The sequence below is a fragment of the Callithrix jacchus genome, chromosome 4 (assembly GCF_049354715.1).
Source record: "Callithrix jacchus isolate 240 chromosome 4, calJac240_pri, whole genome shotgun sequence".
NCBI classification, from domain to species: domain Eukaryota; kingdom Metazoa; phylum Chordata; class Mammalia; order Primates; family Cebidae; genus Callithrix; species Callithrix jacchus.
The window spans coordinates 36,230,350-36,247,647 of NC_133505.1; the positions used below are offsets into that span (position 1 = coordinate 36,230,350).

Sequence of the window (17,298 nt, forward strand, 5' to 3'; positions counted from 1 at the left end):
CTGCCTCAGAGCAAGTCCCACCTTCCAGCACTTTCCTTCCTTGCTCTGGTGATAGTGTATCTATCGTCTGCCTCTTCCCGCTGGAACACATGCTCCACAAGGTTAGAGATTTTTCTGATTTTACTTCAGTGATGTTCCGCAGATGCAGAACCACTCTGTCCTGTGTCTGGCCGACAACGAAGGTCACCGTAGAGCATCTCCTATTCTAAAGGCAGTATCCTTAGTAACACAGACTCAGGCCAAGTGCTGTTTCTTGGCAGCTACAGCACAAGGGCCCCTCACACTGACATCGAGGTTTCCTGTGCTTTTCTCAGCAGGGCTGCTGGTGTGTCCTCCCTCCCCCAATCCTCCCTGCAAACCAACTCCCAACCCACACACACCTCTGCACACTGCAGCACACAATCACAGTTCTCTCTTCAGGAAAGAATAGTCCTTGATGATGGGTCCAATTTCACAAACAAATGTCAGTCTAAATTAGACTCTGCTTTATAGATTCATGAGTTGGAATTGGAGCCAGCACCATGATCACTGGAACCAGGGCAGGAAGAGAGGGCAGGAGAACAGAGCAGAAGAGGAGCCCTGGAAGGAGGGCAGGAGCTGAATCGGTCTGAAAATTTGTCTCAGAAACACAGAGACTCCTGTGTGCAGGGGCTACTCTGGGCAATGTGTGAGCCTTTGTGGTCACAGCTCCCGATGGACAAGTTTCCACTGAAGGGACAAGGACAATGGAGCAGTGAAGCTGACCCAGCTGAGGACTGACCACATAAATCCCATGATGGACTCAACAGCAACTGGGCACAGGCCCGTCCACACTCGGCTCCTCACAGCCTTCTCCATCCCCACCTGCAACAGACTCAGCACAGAAAACATGTGGATTCTGGAAGGTTCTCAGGTCTTTATTTCCTCTCTCAGATTTTAGGAATTGACTTGTTTAATTAACCAATCAACCTCTCATGGGAAATATTTGAGAAAACACATTTATGTTCAGATTCTTATTTTCAGTAGGGAAGGAAGCAGTTACAGCTCAGTGCACCATGAAATTGAGACAGAGATGAAGACGCTCAGCCCCACCTCACTGGAACAGGAAAGATGACTGGGGAGGGAACACAGGTCAGTGTGGGGACAGGGGTCATGGTGGACATGGGGTGGGCTGTCTCTCCACCTCCTCACATTGTGCTAACAGGGACACAGACACATTCAGATGCCTTTGCAGAAAGAGATGCCAGAGGCTCTTGACGTCACAAAGGGGAGGAGTGAAGAAATCCTGCATCTCAGTCCCACACAAGGCAGCTGTCTCAGACTACAGAAAACAATAGTCATGAACAAATTCCGGTCAGTCATGGTAAGTGATGACACTCTGAACAGCCCACCAGACACTTGAAATGTCCCAATCAAAGAATCTCCATTACCCAGTCCTGTCCCATCTGCCCCTACTTCCACCCACTAGAGACCCCCAGGGTCTCACCTTTACAAGCCCTGAGAGACACATCAGAGCCCTGGGCACTGTCACTGCCTGGGGTAGAACAAAAACAGGACCTGGTCAGAGCCCGTAGGAGATGTGGGCCAGGAGGAATTATGGGGTGGGTGAGTTCCTCCACACTCCCGCCCCCACCACTTATATGCAGCCTGAGAATAGCTCCCTCCTTTTCCACCTGTGGGAAGAAAATGTCCTGTGAAGGGCAGGGAGGAGGCAGGGCCATGAGATTTTAGAGGACCCTCCTAGTCTTGGACGCAAGAGATATTTCTAGAACTGTGACTACACACCCAGGGCAGGATCAGGAAACACCAAGAAAGCAGGTGTGGGTCCTGGACCAACCAACCTCCTAAGGTCTGCCCTTAGCAGGGACCTTCCCCTGACTCGTGAATGCTGGGATCAGGTTCCCAACACCACAATCATCAAGGTGATACATCTGTCCTTCATTGTCAAGTGTGCTTCCAAAAAGAATAAGTGCTGGCACACAGGGCCCCAGGCTGGATCGGCACATGTGTGGATGGTGCTTCCCAGTAATGAGCGGGGGAACACTTCTACCTGGGGTTTGAAATACCCAGTGTGACAAGAAAACCCAGACCCCACTCCTCACCCCTTCCCTACCTGAGCTCTTCCTCCTCCACATCACAGCAGTGACCACAGCTCCAGTGACCACAGCTGCTAGGACAGCCAGGCCAGCAATGATGCCCATGATGGGGATGGTGGGCTGGGAAGATGGCTCTGGGAAAGGAGAGGAAGGTGAGGGGCCCTGACCCCAGACCTCAGCCCTGACCCAGCTGAAGGCTCCAGAAGGGCTCCTGCTTTCCCTGAGAAGAGATGTGAACCCCCAATCCTCTCCTTACCCCATCTCCCTCCTTACCCCATCTCAGGCTGAGGGGCTCCAGCAGCCCCTCGTGCTGCACATGGCATGTGTATCTCTGCTCTTCTCCAGAAGGCACCACCACAGCCGCCCACTTCTGAAAGGTTCCGTCCCCTGCTGGTCTGGTCTCCACAAGCTCTGTGTCCTGAGTTTGGTCCTCCCCATCCCGCTGCCAGGTCAGTGTAACCTCTGCAGGGTAGAAGCCCAGGGCCCAGCACCTCAGGGTGACCTCTTGGTTAGAGATGGGGTGGTGGGTCACGTGTGTCTTTGGGGGTTCTGATGGGAAAAGTCAGAAAATTTAAGCAATTTGCATCTCTCATGGGACACCTCAGCATCATCCATGGGACCATCCTGAGAATAGAGAGGACACCTGGGATGGGGAAGGGAGCACAGAACCCAGACACCAGGCTGGACACAGCACCTGCAATAATCTATTCTTTGAATTTCAAATTCTAGTCTCTGAGGGAAGAACAGGGACTTCTGGTCCTGACCTGACTGGAGGCTGAGGGACTGAGAAAAGCTGGAATCTGACCTTCAAACACATTTGAGTGTGAGGCAGAGAACAAGGCCTGAGAGAAAAAGTCAGGTGCCCACGGCGGCTGCAGGGGTCAAAGCGGACCCCTGATCAGTATTCCAGGAACCGTCATCCCCTCCATTTCCTCAGAGACGTCATCCCTTAATTGTCCTAGAGAGCAGGGGGGCCCTCAGAGGAAACTCAGGAAAACACGCCATTCTCCATTCAAGGGAGGGCGATATTCTAGCGCGGATCCCGTTTTCCTCCCCTCCTCCTGGGAGGCCATCCCGAGAGATCTATAGGAGATGGGGACGGCTCCCCAATGCCCATGGTACCTGCGCGCTGCAGCGTCTCCTTCCCGTTCTCCAAGTATCTTTTGAGCATCTCCACGCACTCTCCCTCCAGCTGTGCCCTCAACTGCTCTGCATACTTCTCCGCCTCCAACTTGCGCTGGGTGAACTCAGCCACCGTGTCCGCGGCTGTCCAGGAGCGCAGGTCCTCGTTCAGGGCGACGTGATCCTTGCCGTCGTAGGCTATGCGGCAGTACCCGAGAAGGAGGTGCCCATCGGGCCACAGGTCGCAGCCAAACAACACCTGGAGGGTGTGAGACCCTGGCCCCGCCATTGCGGTCAGCCCCGCCCCCCCAGCCCACCCAGCCCCGCGGGGATTTGGGCCTAAACTGAAGATGAAACTGGGTAAAGGCACCTTGGGGCCCTCTCGGGTCCAGGGTACGGACGGGTTCTGTAGCCTCGGGGTGGATCTTGGGCCCAGAGACTCGGTGGGACCCGGGCCGTCCGTGGAGGATGGGGAGGGGTCTTGATCTGCGCTCCGGGCCGGGGTCACTCACCGGCCTCGCTCTGGTTGTAGTAGCCGCGTATGTCCCGCAGGCTCACTCGGCAAGCCTGTGCGCAGGCCTCTGTTCTCCGTGTCAACAGGTCCCAATACTCCGGCCCCTCCTGCTCCGCCCACGGCGCCCGCGGCTCAGTCTTCGGAATCGCGGCGTCGCTGTCGAACCGCAGGAACTGAGTGTCGTCCACGTAGCCCACTGAGAAGTACCGGGGCTCCCCGCCGCCGGGCCGGGACACAGTGGTGCTGAAATACCTCAGGGAGTGGGAGCCTGGGGACGAGGAGGGGCTGAGACCGCCGACCCTCCTCCCGGCGCGGATCCCCGGGTCCTGCGCCCCCTCCCGACGGGCCCCTCGCTCCTCCCGACCCCGAACTCACTCGGCCAGGTCTCAGTCAGGGCCAGAGCCCCCGAAAGCAGCAGAAGGCGGCTTCGGGGCTCCATGACCCCAGCCTCGGTGTCTGGGGAGAATCCGAGTCCGGGCAGGTGACTGGGGGCCTCAGAACCGGGACCTCGGCGACGCCGATTGGCTTCTCTAGAAACCAATGGGCGGGGGAACCAGGGATAAGCCTAGGGTATCCAGGAAGAAGGATCTGACAGGTTGGGAGAAGTGAAACTCGGGGAAGTGGGGAATCCCCAACGCGGCACTTCGCCAGTGCAGACACGCCCCTCGGTGCCTGAGACCCCGAGAGCCACGCCCAGGAACTAGGACTTGGTCCTGATCCCTCTTCTCCTACACCAAGCCTCTTTCTCACACTGTCTTCCTGAGTCCTGGCCAAGGATCTGTCTGTGGAAACCAGAGAGAGACCCCCAGGCTGCGCCCAGCCTTTTCCCCTTCACTTCTGGTCCTGGAATCCCCGTTCCTGAACTGGACTCCCTGCCTCCCACTCCTTACTTCTCCCCTTGGACTCTTGTACACGGAGACTCACCACGGGGAAGTTGATGTCAGAGAGTGAGCTCGCCCTGGAATAGAGGTGTAGAGACAGGGGTTTTCTCTCTACACCTGGTGAAGTTTTGTCTGAATGCACCAGATAGAGACTCTCATAGAGACCAGTTTCCTTTTTATTAATACAGTAGGTAGCACAATATTGTAATCCCTGAATGATTAGGATTCCAATCTGTCAAAGACCTGGGTCAAAACAGCATCACAATTAAACTCTCAAAGCTCCTAAGTTTTACTTTCCCAGTCTATGGATCTGTGACTCCAGATTGTTGCATTTAAAATTATTTTCATTCCCTAGCTGGAGTTTTCCTATGAGTCCAGAGCACCTCCTGAATATGAAGAAGCAGGTTTGTTACTGTGTATTGAACCGGGAGCCTGTAGTCATCACTCAGAGTTGCGAGAGCTCCATGCAGTCCCAATGCTCTTCACCAGCGCTCAAGCACTGCCTGCTTTCGTGAGCTATGCACATGTAAGCACTGTGCATATTCTATTCAGACACTTGGAATTTTTGTACCTTTTTTTTTTTTTAAATCACAGGGAAGCCATTAGGAAGTATTTAATACATTTTAGGCAGTCCCACAAAATGTATTAAATACTGGAAGCAAAGAGCCCCCTGCTAGGCTCTTCCACTGCTTTAGAATTCTTTCCCCTGCTCCTTTTCCTCACCTCCTGCTTCTGCAGCCCTTCTCTCTGCCCCTCTCATCCCTCACACCCTCCTGTCCCCTCAGTTCCCATTGCCCAGTCACTCTCAAATTGTGGCACTGTAGAGGACAGTTTCTTTTCCCTAAAAACTTTCTTTCTGTCCCTTTCTATTTAATCCTTGCCTCCCACCCTCACCCCTTCCCTTTACTCAACAACTGCCCTGCTTTCTGCGACTGCAAGAGTGAAATTTCTAGAATTTCATGGACATACAATCATGTGCAGTCCTTTGTTTGGTCTCCCTTAGCGTAACAATGTTTGAGATGATGACATTCATTCCTTTTTTGTTGCTGAGTAGCTGCCCAGTATTGCTGGAATCCCAGTTTACTCATCTGTTTCTCTAGTCTCCAGTTGATAGACATGTGGATTACTCCAGTTAGGGTGTGTTATTAATGAAGCCACTATAAGTAACTGTTCACAAGTGTGGCCTTACACTTTTATTTCTTTTGGATAAATACATATTTGTGGAATTGCTGTGTCATGTGGTAATGGATGAGTAGCTGTATAAGAAATTGCCAAACCGCTTTACAAATTGACTGCAACATTTTTTGCATTTGAACCAGCAATATCAGACATTCCTGTTTTTTCCATATTCTTACCAGTTATTTAGACTTATCATATGTCTTTTTAACGTTGCCTATTCTAGGTGTTCTGGGGTGGTTTCTCACTGTGGTTTTAACTTGACTAGTGTTGTTTGCTCTCTTTTCATGTTCATCTAAGTCACTTATTACATATATTTTATGAACTATTTGGTGAATTCAGTAATTCAGAGATTTTTTTCTGAATTCCCTAGTGTTTTTTACATATACAGTGAAGCTGGTGACAAAGAAAGACATTTATTTCTTCCTTTTCATCTTTTTTCTTTTAAAATTATTTGTATGTAATAGAGATGAGGTCTCACTATCAGGCTTGTCTCAAACTCCTGAACTCAAGTGATCAGCTTTCCAAAATGCAGGGATTACAGGCATGAGCCACCATGCCTGGTCCTCCTATTGGTGTTTTATTTCATTGACTTGCCATGTTGCACTGGTTAGGATTCCTGTTACGTGTTTAAACAAGAATGACGAGAGCTCACGTGTTTGTTTACAAGGAACTTAAACAAATTTACAAGAAAAAACCCAGCCCCATAAAAAAGTGGGCAGAGGATATGAACAGACCCTTCTCAGAAAACATTTACATAGCCAGGAAACATATGAAAAAAAGTTCAATATAACTGATCATTACAGAAATGCAAATCAAAATCACAATGACATGTCATCTCTTGTCAGTCAGAATGGCAATTATTAAAAAGTCAAGAAAAGATAGATGCTGGCAAGGCTGTGGAGCAATGGGAACACTTTTGCACTGTTGGTGGAAATGTAAACTAGTTCAACCATTGTGGAGGACAGTGTGGCCATTCCTCAAAGATCTAGGACCAGAAATACCATTTGACTCAGCAATCCTATTCCTGGGCATATACCTGAAGGAATATAAATCATTCTACTATAAAGACACATGCACATGTATGTTTACTGCAGTACTATTTACAATAGCAAAGACAGGAAACCAAACCAAATGCCCAGCAATGATAGACTGGATTAAGATAATGCAGTACGTATACACCATGGAAAACTGCACAGCCATGAAAAGGAATTAGTTCATGTCCTTTTCAGGGACATGGATGAAGCTGCAAGCCATCATCCTCAGGAAACTAACATAGGAACAGAAAACCAAACACCGCATGTTCTCACTTCTAAGTGGGAGCTGAACAATGAGAATACATGGACACAGGGAGGGGGACATCACATTCCAGGGCCTGTTGGGGTGTAGGGATTGAGGGGAGGGAACTTAGAGAATGGGTCAATAGGTGCAGCAAACCACCATGGTAGACTATGTAACAAACCTGCAGGTTCTGCATGTGTCCTGGAACTCAAAGTAAAATAAAATAAATTAAATAAAAAAAGAAAGTGCATGTCGTATATGTACATATATGTTCACTGCAGCACTATTCACAATAGCAAAGACCTGGAATCAACCTAAATGTTCATCAGTAGTAGGCCAGATAAAGAAAATGTGACTGCCTCCAGCACTTTAGGAGGCCAAAGTGGGCAGATCATGAGGTCAAGTGAGGGAGACAACCCTGGTCAACATAGTGAAACACCATCTCTACTAACAATACAAAAATTAGCTGGGCGTGGTGGTGTATGCCTCTAGTCCCAGCTACTTGGGAGGCTGAGGCAGGAGAATCGCTAGAACTCAGCAGGCAGAAGTTGCAGTGAGCTGAGATCATGCCACTGCACTCCAGCCTGGAGACAAAGTGAGACTCCATCTCAAAAAAAGAAGTGAGAAATATACACCATAGAATACTATGCAACCATGAAAAAGAATGAGATCATGCCCTTTGCAGGATCATGGATGGACTTGGAGGCCATTTTCCTTAGCAAACTAATGCAGGAACAGAAAACCAAATACCACACGTTCTTACTTATTAGTGGGAGCTAAATGATGAGAAAGGATAGACACGTAGAGAGGAACAGCACACACTGGGGTCTACTTGAGGGTGGAGGAAGGGAGGAGGGAGAGGATCAGGAAAAAGAGCTAATGGGTACTCAGGCTTAATACTTGGGTGGGTAATAATGGGCACAGAAATAATCTGTACAACAAAACCCCATGACACAAGTTTACCTAAATAACAAACCTGCACATGTACCCCTTAACTGAAAATAAAAGTTACAAAAAAAAAAAAAAAAAAAAAAAAAAAGAAAAGAAAGTGCATATCTGGAAACTACATATAGTTTGGTTCTGTGGGTTTTTTAAATTTTTTATTTTATTATCTTTTTATTGGATTTTAGGTTTTGGGATACATGTGAAGAACATGCAAGATAGTTGCATAGGTACACATGTGGCAGTGTGATTTGCTGCCTTCCTCCCCTTCACCTATATCTGGCATTTCTCCCCATGCTCTCTCTCCCCAACTCCCCAGCCCCACTGTCCCTCCCTTATTTCCCCAACAGACCCCAGTGTGTAGTGCTCCCCTCCCTGTGTCCATGTGTTCTCACTGTTCAACACCCACCTATGAGTGAGAACATGTGGTATTTCATTTTCTGTTCTTGTGTCAGTTTGCTGAGAATGATGGTTTCCAGGTTCATACATGTCCCTACAAAGGACATGAACTCATCGTTTTTGATGGCTGCATAGTATTCCACATTGTATATGTGCCACATTTTCCCTGTCCAGTCTATCATAGATGGGCATTTGGGTTGGTTCCAGGTCTTTGCTATTGTAAACAGTGCTGCAATGAACATTCGTGTGCATGTGTCCTTATAGTAGAATGATTTATAATCCTTTCAATATATACCCAGTAATGGGATTGCTGGGTCAAATGGAATTTCTATTTCTAGGTCCTTGAGGAATCGCCACACTGTCTTCCACAATGGTTGAACTAATTTACACTCCCACCAACAGTGTAAAAGTGTTCCTATTTCTCCACATCCTCTCCAGCATCTGTTGTCTCCAGATTTTTTAATGATTGCCACCTGACAAAAACATGCAATGGGGAAAGGATTTCCTGTTATATAAATGGTGTTGGGAAAACTGGCTAGCTATGTGCAGAAAGCAGAAACTGGACCCCTTCCTGACACCTTACACTAAAATTAACTCCCGATGGATTAAAGACTTAAACATAAGACCTAACACCATCAAAACCCTAGAAGAAAATCCAGGCAAAACCATTCAGGACATAGGAGTAGGCAAGGACTTCATGACCAAAACACCAAAAGCATTGGCAACAAAAGCCAAAATAGACAAATGGGACTTAAACTTCACAGCTTCTGCACGGCAAAAGAAACAATCATTAGAGTGAATTGGCAACCAACAGAATGGAAAAAAATGTTTGCAGTTTACCTATCTGACAAAGGGCTGATATCCAGAATTTACAAAGAACTAAAACAGATTTACAAAAAAAAAAAAAAAACAAGCCCATTCAAAAGTGGGCAAAGGACATGAGCAGATACTTTACAAAAGAAGACATACATGAGGCCAAAAAACATATGAAAAAATGCTCATTATCACTGGTCATTAGAGAAATGCAAATCAAAACTACATTGAGATACCATCTCACACCAGTTAGAATGGTTCTGTGTTTTTTTTAAACCAAGTCACACAATTGCTGCTCTTCATTGGAATGCTGATTCATGTAGGTTTCTGTCATTATCGATGTGATAAGTGTTAGGTCTACCATGTTATTTTCCCAGTTTTGGTTTCTCTGTTTCTCCTGTCCTGACCAATGACTTCTTATTAGAAACCAACAAACGAAAGTAGAATAACATTTTTAAAGTGCTGCAAGAATAAAAGGTCAACTAAGAATTCTATATCCAGCATAGATGTCCTTTAAAGAAAGGCAAAATAAGAAGATATTTCAGGTAAAAGAAAATTGAGAAAATTTGTCACCAGCAGATCTGCACAGTAACAATTGGTAAAGAAAATTCCTCAGGCTAGAGGCAAATGATACCAGGTGGAAAATGGGATAATCAGAAAAGATGAAGATGATAAAAAATGGTAAATATTGAGCTAAGTGCAAAAGGCTATCTTGCTCCCCTCATTTACGCTTCCTTTATATACATAGAACTGTTTAAAGATAAGAAAAAGTAAAAAGTTCTTTTTGTGGGACTTATAACCTATATAGATATATTACATATAATATCTATATTATAAAAGATGAACATTTTATAGAGGATAAATGGTTGCAAGATTTCTATATTTATGGGTACTAGTACATTATTAACTGAAAGTGAACTATAAAATGTTAAGAATGAGTTAAATTCTGAAGGAAATTGAGACACAAAAAAAAATTTAAAAGATAAACAAATCTCAGAGATGGTGTTTTTGAAAAAAAAAATCTTAGCCAGTCTTAAGTCTCATCATTCTATGATTTCAGAACTATTATGAATACAAAGGTAATCAAACAACAGTCCTGCCCAGAAAGAGGAGTTATCCCTGAATATGGTGGCCCTGGAACAGCTGGCCCTCCCTGCTGGACCTCCTCCACGTGGCACTTTCTGCAGTGACTCCATTGCCCTGTTATTCCACTCTACCCAGTAACCTGACCCAAGAGACAAGGGGTGTCTGCTGCTGTGTCCACACTTGGAGGAAGAAATCTTGATGGAGTCAGTACAGGATGAGCCAAGCATGACAGCTCATGCCTGTAATCCCAGCAATTCAGGACACTAAGGCAAAAGGATCACTTAAGAGCAGGAGTTGGAGACCAGCTTGGAAAACATATGAGACCTTCATCTCTAAAAAATAAAATAAGTACCCTTAGGCGTGGGCATGGGCACTTGTATTTCCAGGTATTGGGGAGGCCGAGGTGGGAAGATCCCTTGAGCTCATGAATTCAAGGCTGCAGTGAGCTATGATTGCACCACTGGACTCCAGCCCAGTCACAGAGGTACATCTTGACTCTAAAAAATACATTGTAACCCTTTGCTCACTATGGGTTATTTTAGTTATTATTTATTCGATGTATATTTTGATTTTATTTTACTGGCAGCACAATAAACTAGGACATGCTGAAACTAGAAATCACATCCACTTTCCAGTGTTAAAAAGCCTAGTCCAGGGAGGTAAGGAGACAGTCCTCACTGGCTTTGAGGATTCAAGGAGAACGAGAAGGGCTGGGCAGGAAGGTTTTTACTTGGAACCTGGAAGATGAGCAATGACATCCCTCTCTTCACCTTAAAGCTCATCCTGGACATCCACCTCCTCGGAGCAGAAGCAGCGCAGCAGCCCCACCTGGTGGTTCATGCGCTTCCTTTTGCAAATCACGCACAGTCCTGAGATCCACCTCTCCTTTGCACTAGGGATTTCTTCACCGGATACCAGGTTGAATCGACTTTCCTGTGAAGCAAAAGAAGCGTGAGGTTGCTGGGGGAGGAATGGTGTCATGTCCACCTTTGGCGAGATCCATGTCACGTGTTCAGGGGAAGGGCCAGGCCTTACTCCCCCATGCAGAGGGGAGGCTCTGGCCGTGAAGGCGCCTGTGGAGAGGTGAGGACCAACTCCCTCTACACTGACGGCCAAGAGCCTGCAGACAGCGGGGAAGGCTTCCCCTCAGCTGTGTCCTATCAGGTTCTTCCAGGAGTCAAGGAGTAAACCTGTATATTGCCTCTGGCAATGTGAGCTGCATGCACACTTAGAAGTGAGGTCACCCTGCTGGGGGTACTGGGGTTGCTGGTTGTTCTGGGTGCTCTGTGTCCAGAGAGGAAAATGCAGAGGAGGCTTTGTACAAAACAGGAAGCATACTTTATAAAGTACTTTTTCATTAGCCTTTGTGTCATATGATAAAATACAGTACTCCAAAAGGAAAAAAATCTGTCTAAAATTTGTGTCCTTTAATAAAATGTAAACACCCATTAACCACCAGGGATAGACGTTTAGGGGGCAAACCAGAAGGCCCATCATTTGCCCCAGCCCAGGGGTAAACTCTTTTCTCTTCTGGCTTTGATGATCATCACTTCTTTCTTCTATTTTATAATTTTATCATCTAAAATTATAATTTAGTTTTACCTTTAGAAATACGCTTTGTTCTCTTTTATTCCACAGATTCTCCTTGAAATGTATATTGTGTGGTAGAGCTTCCCATAGTGTGCATTTTGCTGATGGTCCCCAAGGCATAGGTGAATGTGTATTTCTATTACCTGTATTGCCTCTAAACTGGTAATTGGCTGTGGAGGTTCGCTTAGCTTCAGGCTTGATTTCTTTTTCACTTGGACTTGTTTGATGGTACTGGATTCTGCCATCAAGAGGAAGAACCAAACATTAGTTTTTTCTTGTATTGTGTTAATAATTGTCATTGCTATTCAATGGCTAAATCTGTTAATTTATGATGGGTTGCAAAAGAATTATTATAGTCTCAGTCTCTCATTACTTCTTCACTTCCTGATAATTTCTGAAATAAGAGATTTACCCTCCTCTTCTGTTTGTTTACTACTAGAAACTTGTGTTTTGGGAGTTTGTTTTTTGAGCCAAGCATCTACTCACCTATGACCTACCACTTGCACTCTCAGTTATAAACCAATAAAAATGAATGTATGTCTGTGCCAAAATACATAATAATATTATTCATACCAGCACGGTTTGTAAAATCTGGATACAAAACAATTGTCTATCAATAGTAAAGGAATGAGAAGTGTGAGCTATTATAAAGTGGAGTATTGGACAGCCATGGGAGTGAATAGGCTACAGCCACGCACGTCAAGACCATGAGACCCAGGGACAAGATGGTGACTACATAACGCCATTCAACTAGAGCTGGCAGAACTAATCTGTGTTAAGAATCAAGAGTGGACTTCTGCCAAGATGGCCTGATAGGAACAGCTCTGGTTTGCAGTTCCCAGCAAGAGCAAGCCAGAAGGCAAGTGATCCCCACATTTCTAACTGAGGTCAGGTTCATTTCAGTGGGGCTGGTTAGATAGTGGGTGCAGCCCAAGGAGGGCTACTGAGGCAGGGTGGGGTATCAACTCACCCAGGAAGCCAAGGGGTTGGAGAACTCCCTCTCCTAGTCAACGGAAGCCATTAGGGACTTTTTGGACACTCTAGTACTCTGGCTCATATACTGCACTTTTCCCACAGTCTTCACAACCTGCAGACCAGGAGATTCCTTCTGGATCCTACAACACCAGCTTCCTGGGTTTGCAGCACAAAACTGGGTGGCTGTCTTAGCCACAGCAGTTTTCTTTTTTTTTTCTCATACTCCCACGGCACCTGGAACTCCAGTTAGACAGAACCGCTCATTCCCCTGAAGAAAAGGGAGCTGAAGCCAGGGAGCCAAGTGATCTGGCTCAGTGGGTCCCACCCCCAGGAAGACCAGCAAGCTAAGATCCACTGGCCTGAAATCCTCACAGCCAGCACAGCAGTGTGAGCTCAACCTGGGACATGAGCTCCGTGGGGGGAAGGGGTGTCCCCCATTGCTGAGGCTCAGGTAGGTGGTTTTAACCTCGCCTGTGTAAACAACACCCCTGGGAAGTTTACATAGCAACTGGGCAGAGCCCACAGCAGCTCAGCAGTGCCTCTGCAGGCAGACAGTGACTAGACCCCCTTCTTGCTGGGCAGGGCATCTCTGAAAAAAAGCGGTAGCCCATCAGGGACCTATTTAAAAAAGCTCCTACCTTCCTGGAACAGAGCACCTGGGGAAAGGGTGGTTGTAGGTTCTGCTTCAGCAGACTTAAATGTCCCTGTCCAGCAGCTCTGAAGGGAGCAACAGATCTCCCAGCACAGCACTTGAGCTCTGATAAGGGACAGACTGCTTCCTCATGTGGTTCCCTGACCCCCATTTATCCTGACCAGGAGACACGTTATACAGGAGAGCTCTGGCTGACATCTGGCAGGTACCCTTCTGAGACGAAGCTACCAGAAGAAGGAACAGGCAGCAATCTTTGCTGTTCTGCAGCCCTTACGGGTAATTCCCAGGCAAGCAGGGTCTGGAGTGGACCTCCAGCAAACTCCAGCAGACCTGAAGCAGAGGGGCCTGATTGTTAGAAGGAATACTAAAAAACAGAAAGAAATAGCTTCAAATCAACAGAAAGGACATCCACTCAGAGACCCCATCCAAAAGTCACCAGTTTCAAAGACCAAAGGTAGATAAATCCACGAAGATGGGAAGAAACCAGGACAAAAAGGCTGAAATCGTCAAAACCCAGAACACCTCTTCTCCTCCAAGGGATCACAATTTCTCAACAGCAAGGGAACAAAACTGGATGGAGAATGAGTTTCATGAATTGACAGAAGCAGGCTTCAGAAGGTGGATAATAACAAATTTTCCTAGCCAAAGGAGCATGTTCTAACCCAATGCAAGGAAACTAAGAACCTTGAGAAAAGGTTAGACAAAATGCTAACTAGAATAATCAGTATAAAGAACATAAATGACTTGATGGAGCTGAAAAATAAGAGTGTCTACTCTAGAATGGGGGAGGGTGGTTCATGACAGAGTAGGTCCCAAAGGTGTTTCCAGGAGGCTGTGACTGCTGTACTTTGATATGGGTGTTGTTTGCCTGAGTGTTCACTTAATGAAAATCCACTGCCTGCTTGTGGATTGTCCCCTTTTCTCCATGCATGCTGTCCTTCACTCAGATATACATTTCTGGTGTTTTCAAGCAATTCTATCTACAGTAAGAAGAATCACTTCTACAGTAAGAAGAATCACTTCTACTTGGAAATGCTGCATTGAAAAAAATTGCTGCATTTTTTTTTCATTCCAGGAAATAAATACATATAAAGAGGAGAATCTACAACAAGAGCAATAGGCTTGGGTGCTGACACCAGAATAGCTTTTGTAATGGCTGTGGAGCCAAGAACTAGGAATCAAAATCCAAACAGTCCCATGAAAGGTGGAGGATGTGAAATGATGCCCCAGTAGTGCATGAATGAATGAGTCATGGGCAGTGGCTTATGGCTTGGCTGGCCAGTCACCAACTTGAAGAAAACAGAGTTGAAAAATTGGGAGGTGGAGGAGAGAGGTACACATAGACCTCCTGCTATAGGCAGAGTGTGTGAAGATAGTGCTTGTATGTGGATGCCTACCAGAGGGTCTTTACAGGGTGGAGCTCCCTGTAATAAGGTGGGCGAGATGGCTTGATGGATGAGGCCACTCAGCCACAGAGGACTTGCTCATGGAGTCTCTACACAAAATGGCCATGATGGCTGGGATGGACACTGCATGGGCACAGCAATTGAGTCAACACTCACCAAGGATGACCTGGCAGCTGCCACTGTTGAGGGCCCAGTGTGCCAAAAGCAGCTGTGTCTTTGGATGAAAAAATAAATCAGGCAATGATAATTAAGAATCAAACAGCATTATGACAGATAAATATGCCAATAAAGATATAGTACAGGTTAAAATAATTGTGAAACTATGAACAAGATTACGTCAATGGGAAGAACTTACTACAAGTAAAGAAGTTAAAATGGTTGTAGAACTTTATTTCCCCTCAGGCGTATCCAGAATGTTTTACAGATAAGTTCTGCCAAAACTTAGAAGAAGGTTACTGAACTTATACATAATATTCCAGAGAATGAGGAAACATGGAGAAAGTGAGTGAACTCATTATTGTTTATGCATAAATCACATAGATTCTAAAGCCAGCTAGCAAATACATAAGAGAAAACCATGATAGGATAATCACTTCTAAGCAACTAGATGCAAAAATACTGAGATAAATGGTAGTAGACTGTGTTCACCAATGAGCTATAAGCAAATTAAATATCCTGCCCAGGTTATGAATCCCAAGAATACAAGAATATTTAAACTTTAACTCTGTAATGCAACTTACCACTTAATGAAAGAATAAAAGACAGAGATGATCACATTTCACTAGATGCAGAAACTACTGCAGATGAAATCCACACTCCCTCTCACCCACATTTCTTTAGTTATCTCCACTTTTAATAACTTGTGATCAGTGCTCGCTTTGGCAGCACATAGATTAAAAATGGAACAATGAAGGGAAGATCAGCATGTTCCCTGCACAAAGGTGACACACAAATTTTTGAAGCATGCCATATTTTTAAACTCTCAGTAAATTAGGTATTGAAGAAACATACCTCAAAACAATAAAAGCCGTCTATGGCAAGCCCATAACCAATATCATACTGAATGGGCAAAAGCTGGGAGCATTCCCCTTTAACACTAGCACAAGACAAAGATGCCCTCTCTCATCACTCCTATTCAACATAGTGTTAGAAATTCTGGCCAGTGCAATCAGGTAAGAGAAAAAAAGGATATTCAAACAGGAAGAGAAAAAGTCCAATTGTTTTTGTTTGCAAATGGCACGATCCTATATCTAGAAAACCCAATTGTCTCAGCAGAAAAGCTTCTTAAGCTAAGAAATAACTCCAGTAAAGTCTCAGGATACAAAATCAGTGTGCAAAAGTCTCCTTCTGCCTTAAGCCCCCTAAGCTTTCATCAGATTAGGGTCTCTCTCCCCTCATTATAGCCACTCCCTGTGGGCCGCAGGCCATTCCTCTCAATTCTTTTTTTTTTTTGAGACAGAGTCTCGCTCTATTTCCAGGAGCCAGGCTGGAGTGCAGTGGTGCGATCTCCGCTCACTGCAAACTCTGCCTCCCACGTTCAAGCAATTCTCCTGCCTCAGCCTCCCAAGTAGCTGTTACTACAGGTGCACGCCACTACGCCCAGCTAATTTTTGTATTTTTTAGTAGAAATGGGGTTTCCCCATGTTGGCCAGGATGGTCTTGATCTCCTGACCTTGTGATCTGCCTGCCTCGGCCTCCCAAAGTGCTGGGATTACAGGTGTAAGCCGCGGATACCGCGGCTTCGGAGCGCAGGTCCTAGTTCATAGAGATGTAATTTTTGTCGTCGTAGGCGAACTGGAGATACCCGAGGAGGAAGCTCCCATCCGGCCCCACGTCGCAGCCAATCATCCACTGGATGGTGTGAGGCCCTGGCCGGTCCCCGAGGTCAGCCCCGCCCACCAAGCACGGCCCCCGATCGGACCAACCCGCGGGCAATTTGGCCTAAACTGAAAATGAAACCGGGTAAAGGCGCCTGGAGCTCTCCTGGGTCGAGGATCTGGGCGGGTCCCGCAGCCCCGGGGTGGACCTCGGACCCGGAGACTCTGGGGGACCCGGGCTGTCCGTGGGGATGGGAGGGGTCGCTCACCGGCCTCGCTGTGGTTGTAGTTGCTCTGGTTGTAGTAGCCGCGCAGGATCCGCAGGTTCCCTCGGAAAGTCTGTGCCTTGGCCATGGCTCTCCGCGTCTCCCGGTCCCAATACTCCTGCCCCTCCTGCTCTACCCACGGCGCCCGCGGCTCCATCCTCGGACTCTCGCGAGTCCCCCCACGAACTGCGTGTCGTCCACGTAGCCCACGGCGATGAAGCGGGGCTCCCCTTAGCTGGGCCGTGACAAGGCAGTGCCGAAATACCTCAGGGAGTGGGGAGCCTGGGGACAAGGAGAGGCTGA

At 46.7% G+C, this 17,298-nt stretch overlaps 2 protein-coding genes and 1 non-coding gene across 26 annotated transcripts in view; 1 reads left to right on the forward strand and 2 right to left on the reverse strand.

The window, feature by feature from the left end:
• Positions 1 to 875: 875 nt before the first annotated feature.
• Positions 876 to 4,207, reverse strand: LOC100388209 (HLA class I histocompatibility antigen, C alpha chain). Of its 5 annotated transcripts, XM_054254887.2 has the most exons (8): positions 4,087 to 4,207; positions 3,710 to 3,979; positions 3,198 to 3,473; positions 2,349 to 2,624; positions 2,093 to 2,209; positions 1,616 to 1,652; positions 1,452 to 1,509; positions 876 to 1,290 (listed from the first exon to the last, which is right to left on the reverse strand). In XM_054254887.2, exons 1-8 carry the CDS (start codon positions 4,148 to 4,150, stop codon positions 1,198 to 1,200), a joined length of 1,191 nt encoding a protein of 396 aa, XP_054110862.2. In that variant the 5' UTR covers positions 4,151 to 4,207; the 3' UTR covers positions 876 to 1,197. The 5 variants fall into 5 exon arrangements, with proteins under 5 accessions (XP_054110862.2, XP_078226731.1, XP_054110860.2 ...); XM_078370605.1 differs by lacking the exon at positions 1,616 to 1,652 and having other exon boundaries at positions 876 to 1,300; positions 1,466 to 1,513; positions 2,349 to 2,537; XM_054254885.2 differs by lacking the exon at positions 1,616 to 1,652 and having other exon boundaries at positions 876 to 1,300; positions 1,466 to 1,513.
• LOC108590138 (uncharacterized) overlaps positions 4,115 to 17,298 on the reverse strand; it is a 44,937-nt gene continuing 31,753 nt past the window's right edge. For 18 of the 20 annotated variants that reach the window (XM_078370621.1, XM_078370612.1, XM_078370620.1 and 15 more), the window contains 3 exons: positions 16,999 to 17,277; positions 12,023 to 12,117; positions 10,086 to 11,222 (listed from right to left, as the gene is read on the reverse strand). In XM_078370621.1, the coding sequence (XP_078226747.1) occupies positions 11,061 to 11,222; positions 12,023 to 12,117; positions 16,999 to 17,277 (536 nt within the window). In that variant the 3' untranslated portion in view covers positions 10,086 to 11,060. Of the gene's footprint in view, positions 4,242 to 4,635; positions 4,670 to 10,085; positions 11,223 to 12,022; positions 12,118 to 16,998; positions 17,278 to 17,298 lie in introns of those variants that run through there. The other 2 variants (XM_078370608.1, XM_078370609.1) reach the window with 2 other exon arrangements.
• On the forward strand, positions 15,782 to 15,888 carry LOC118151290 (U6 spliceosomal RNA). The gene has a single exon (XR_004739438.2). It is a non-coding gene; the product is annotated as a U6 spliceosomal RNA (small nuclear RNA).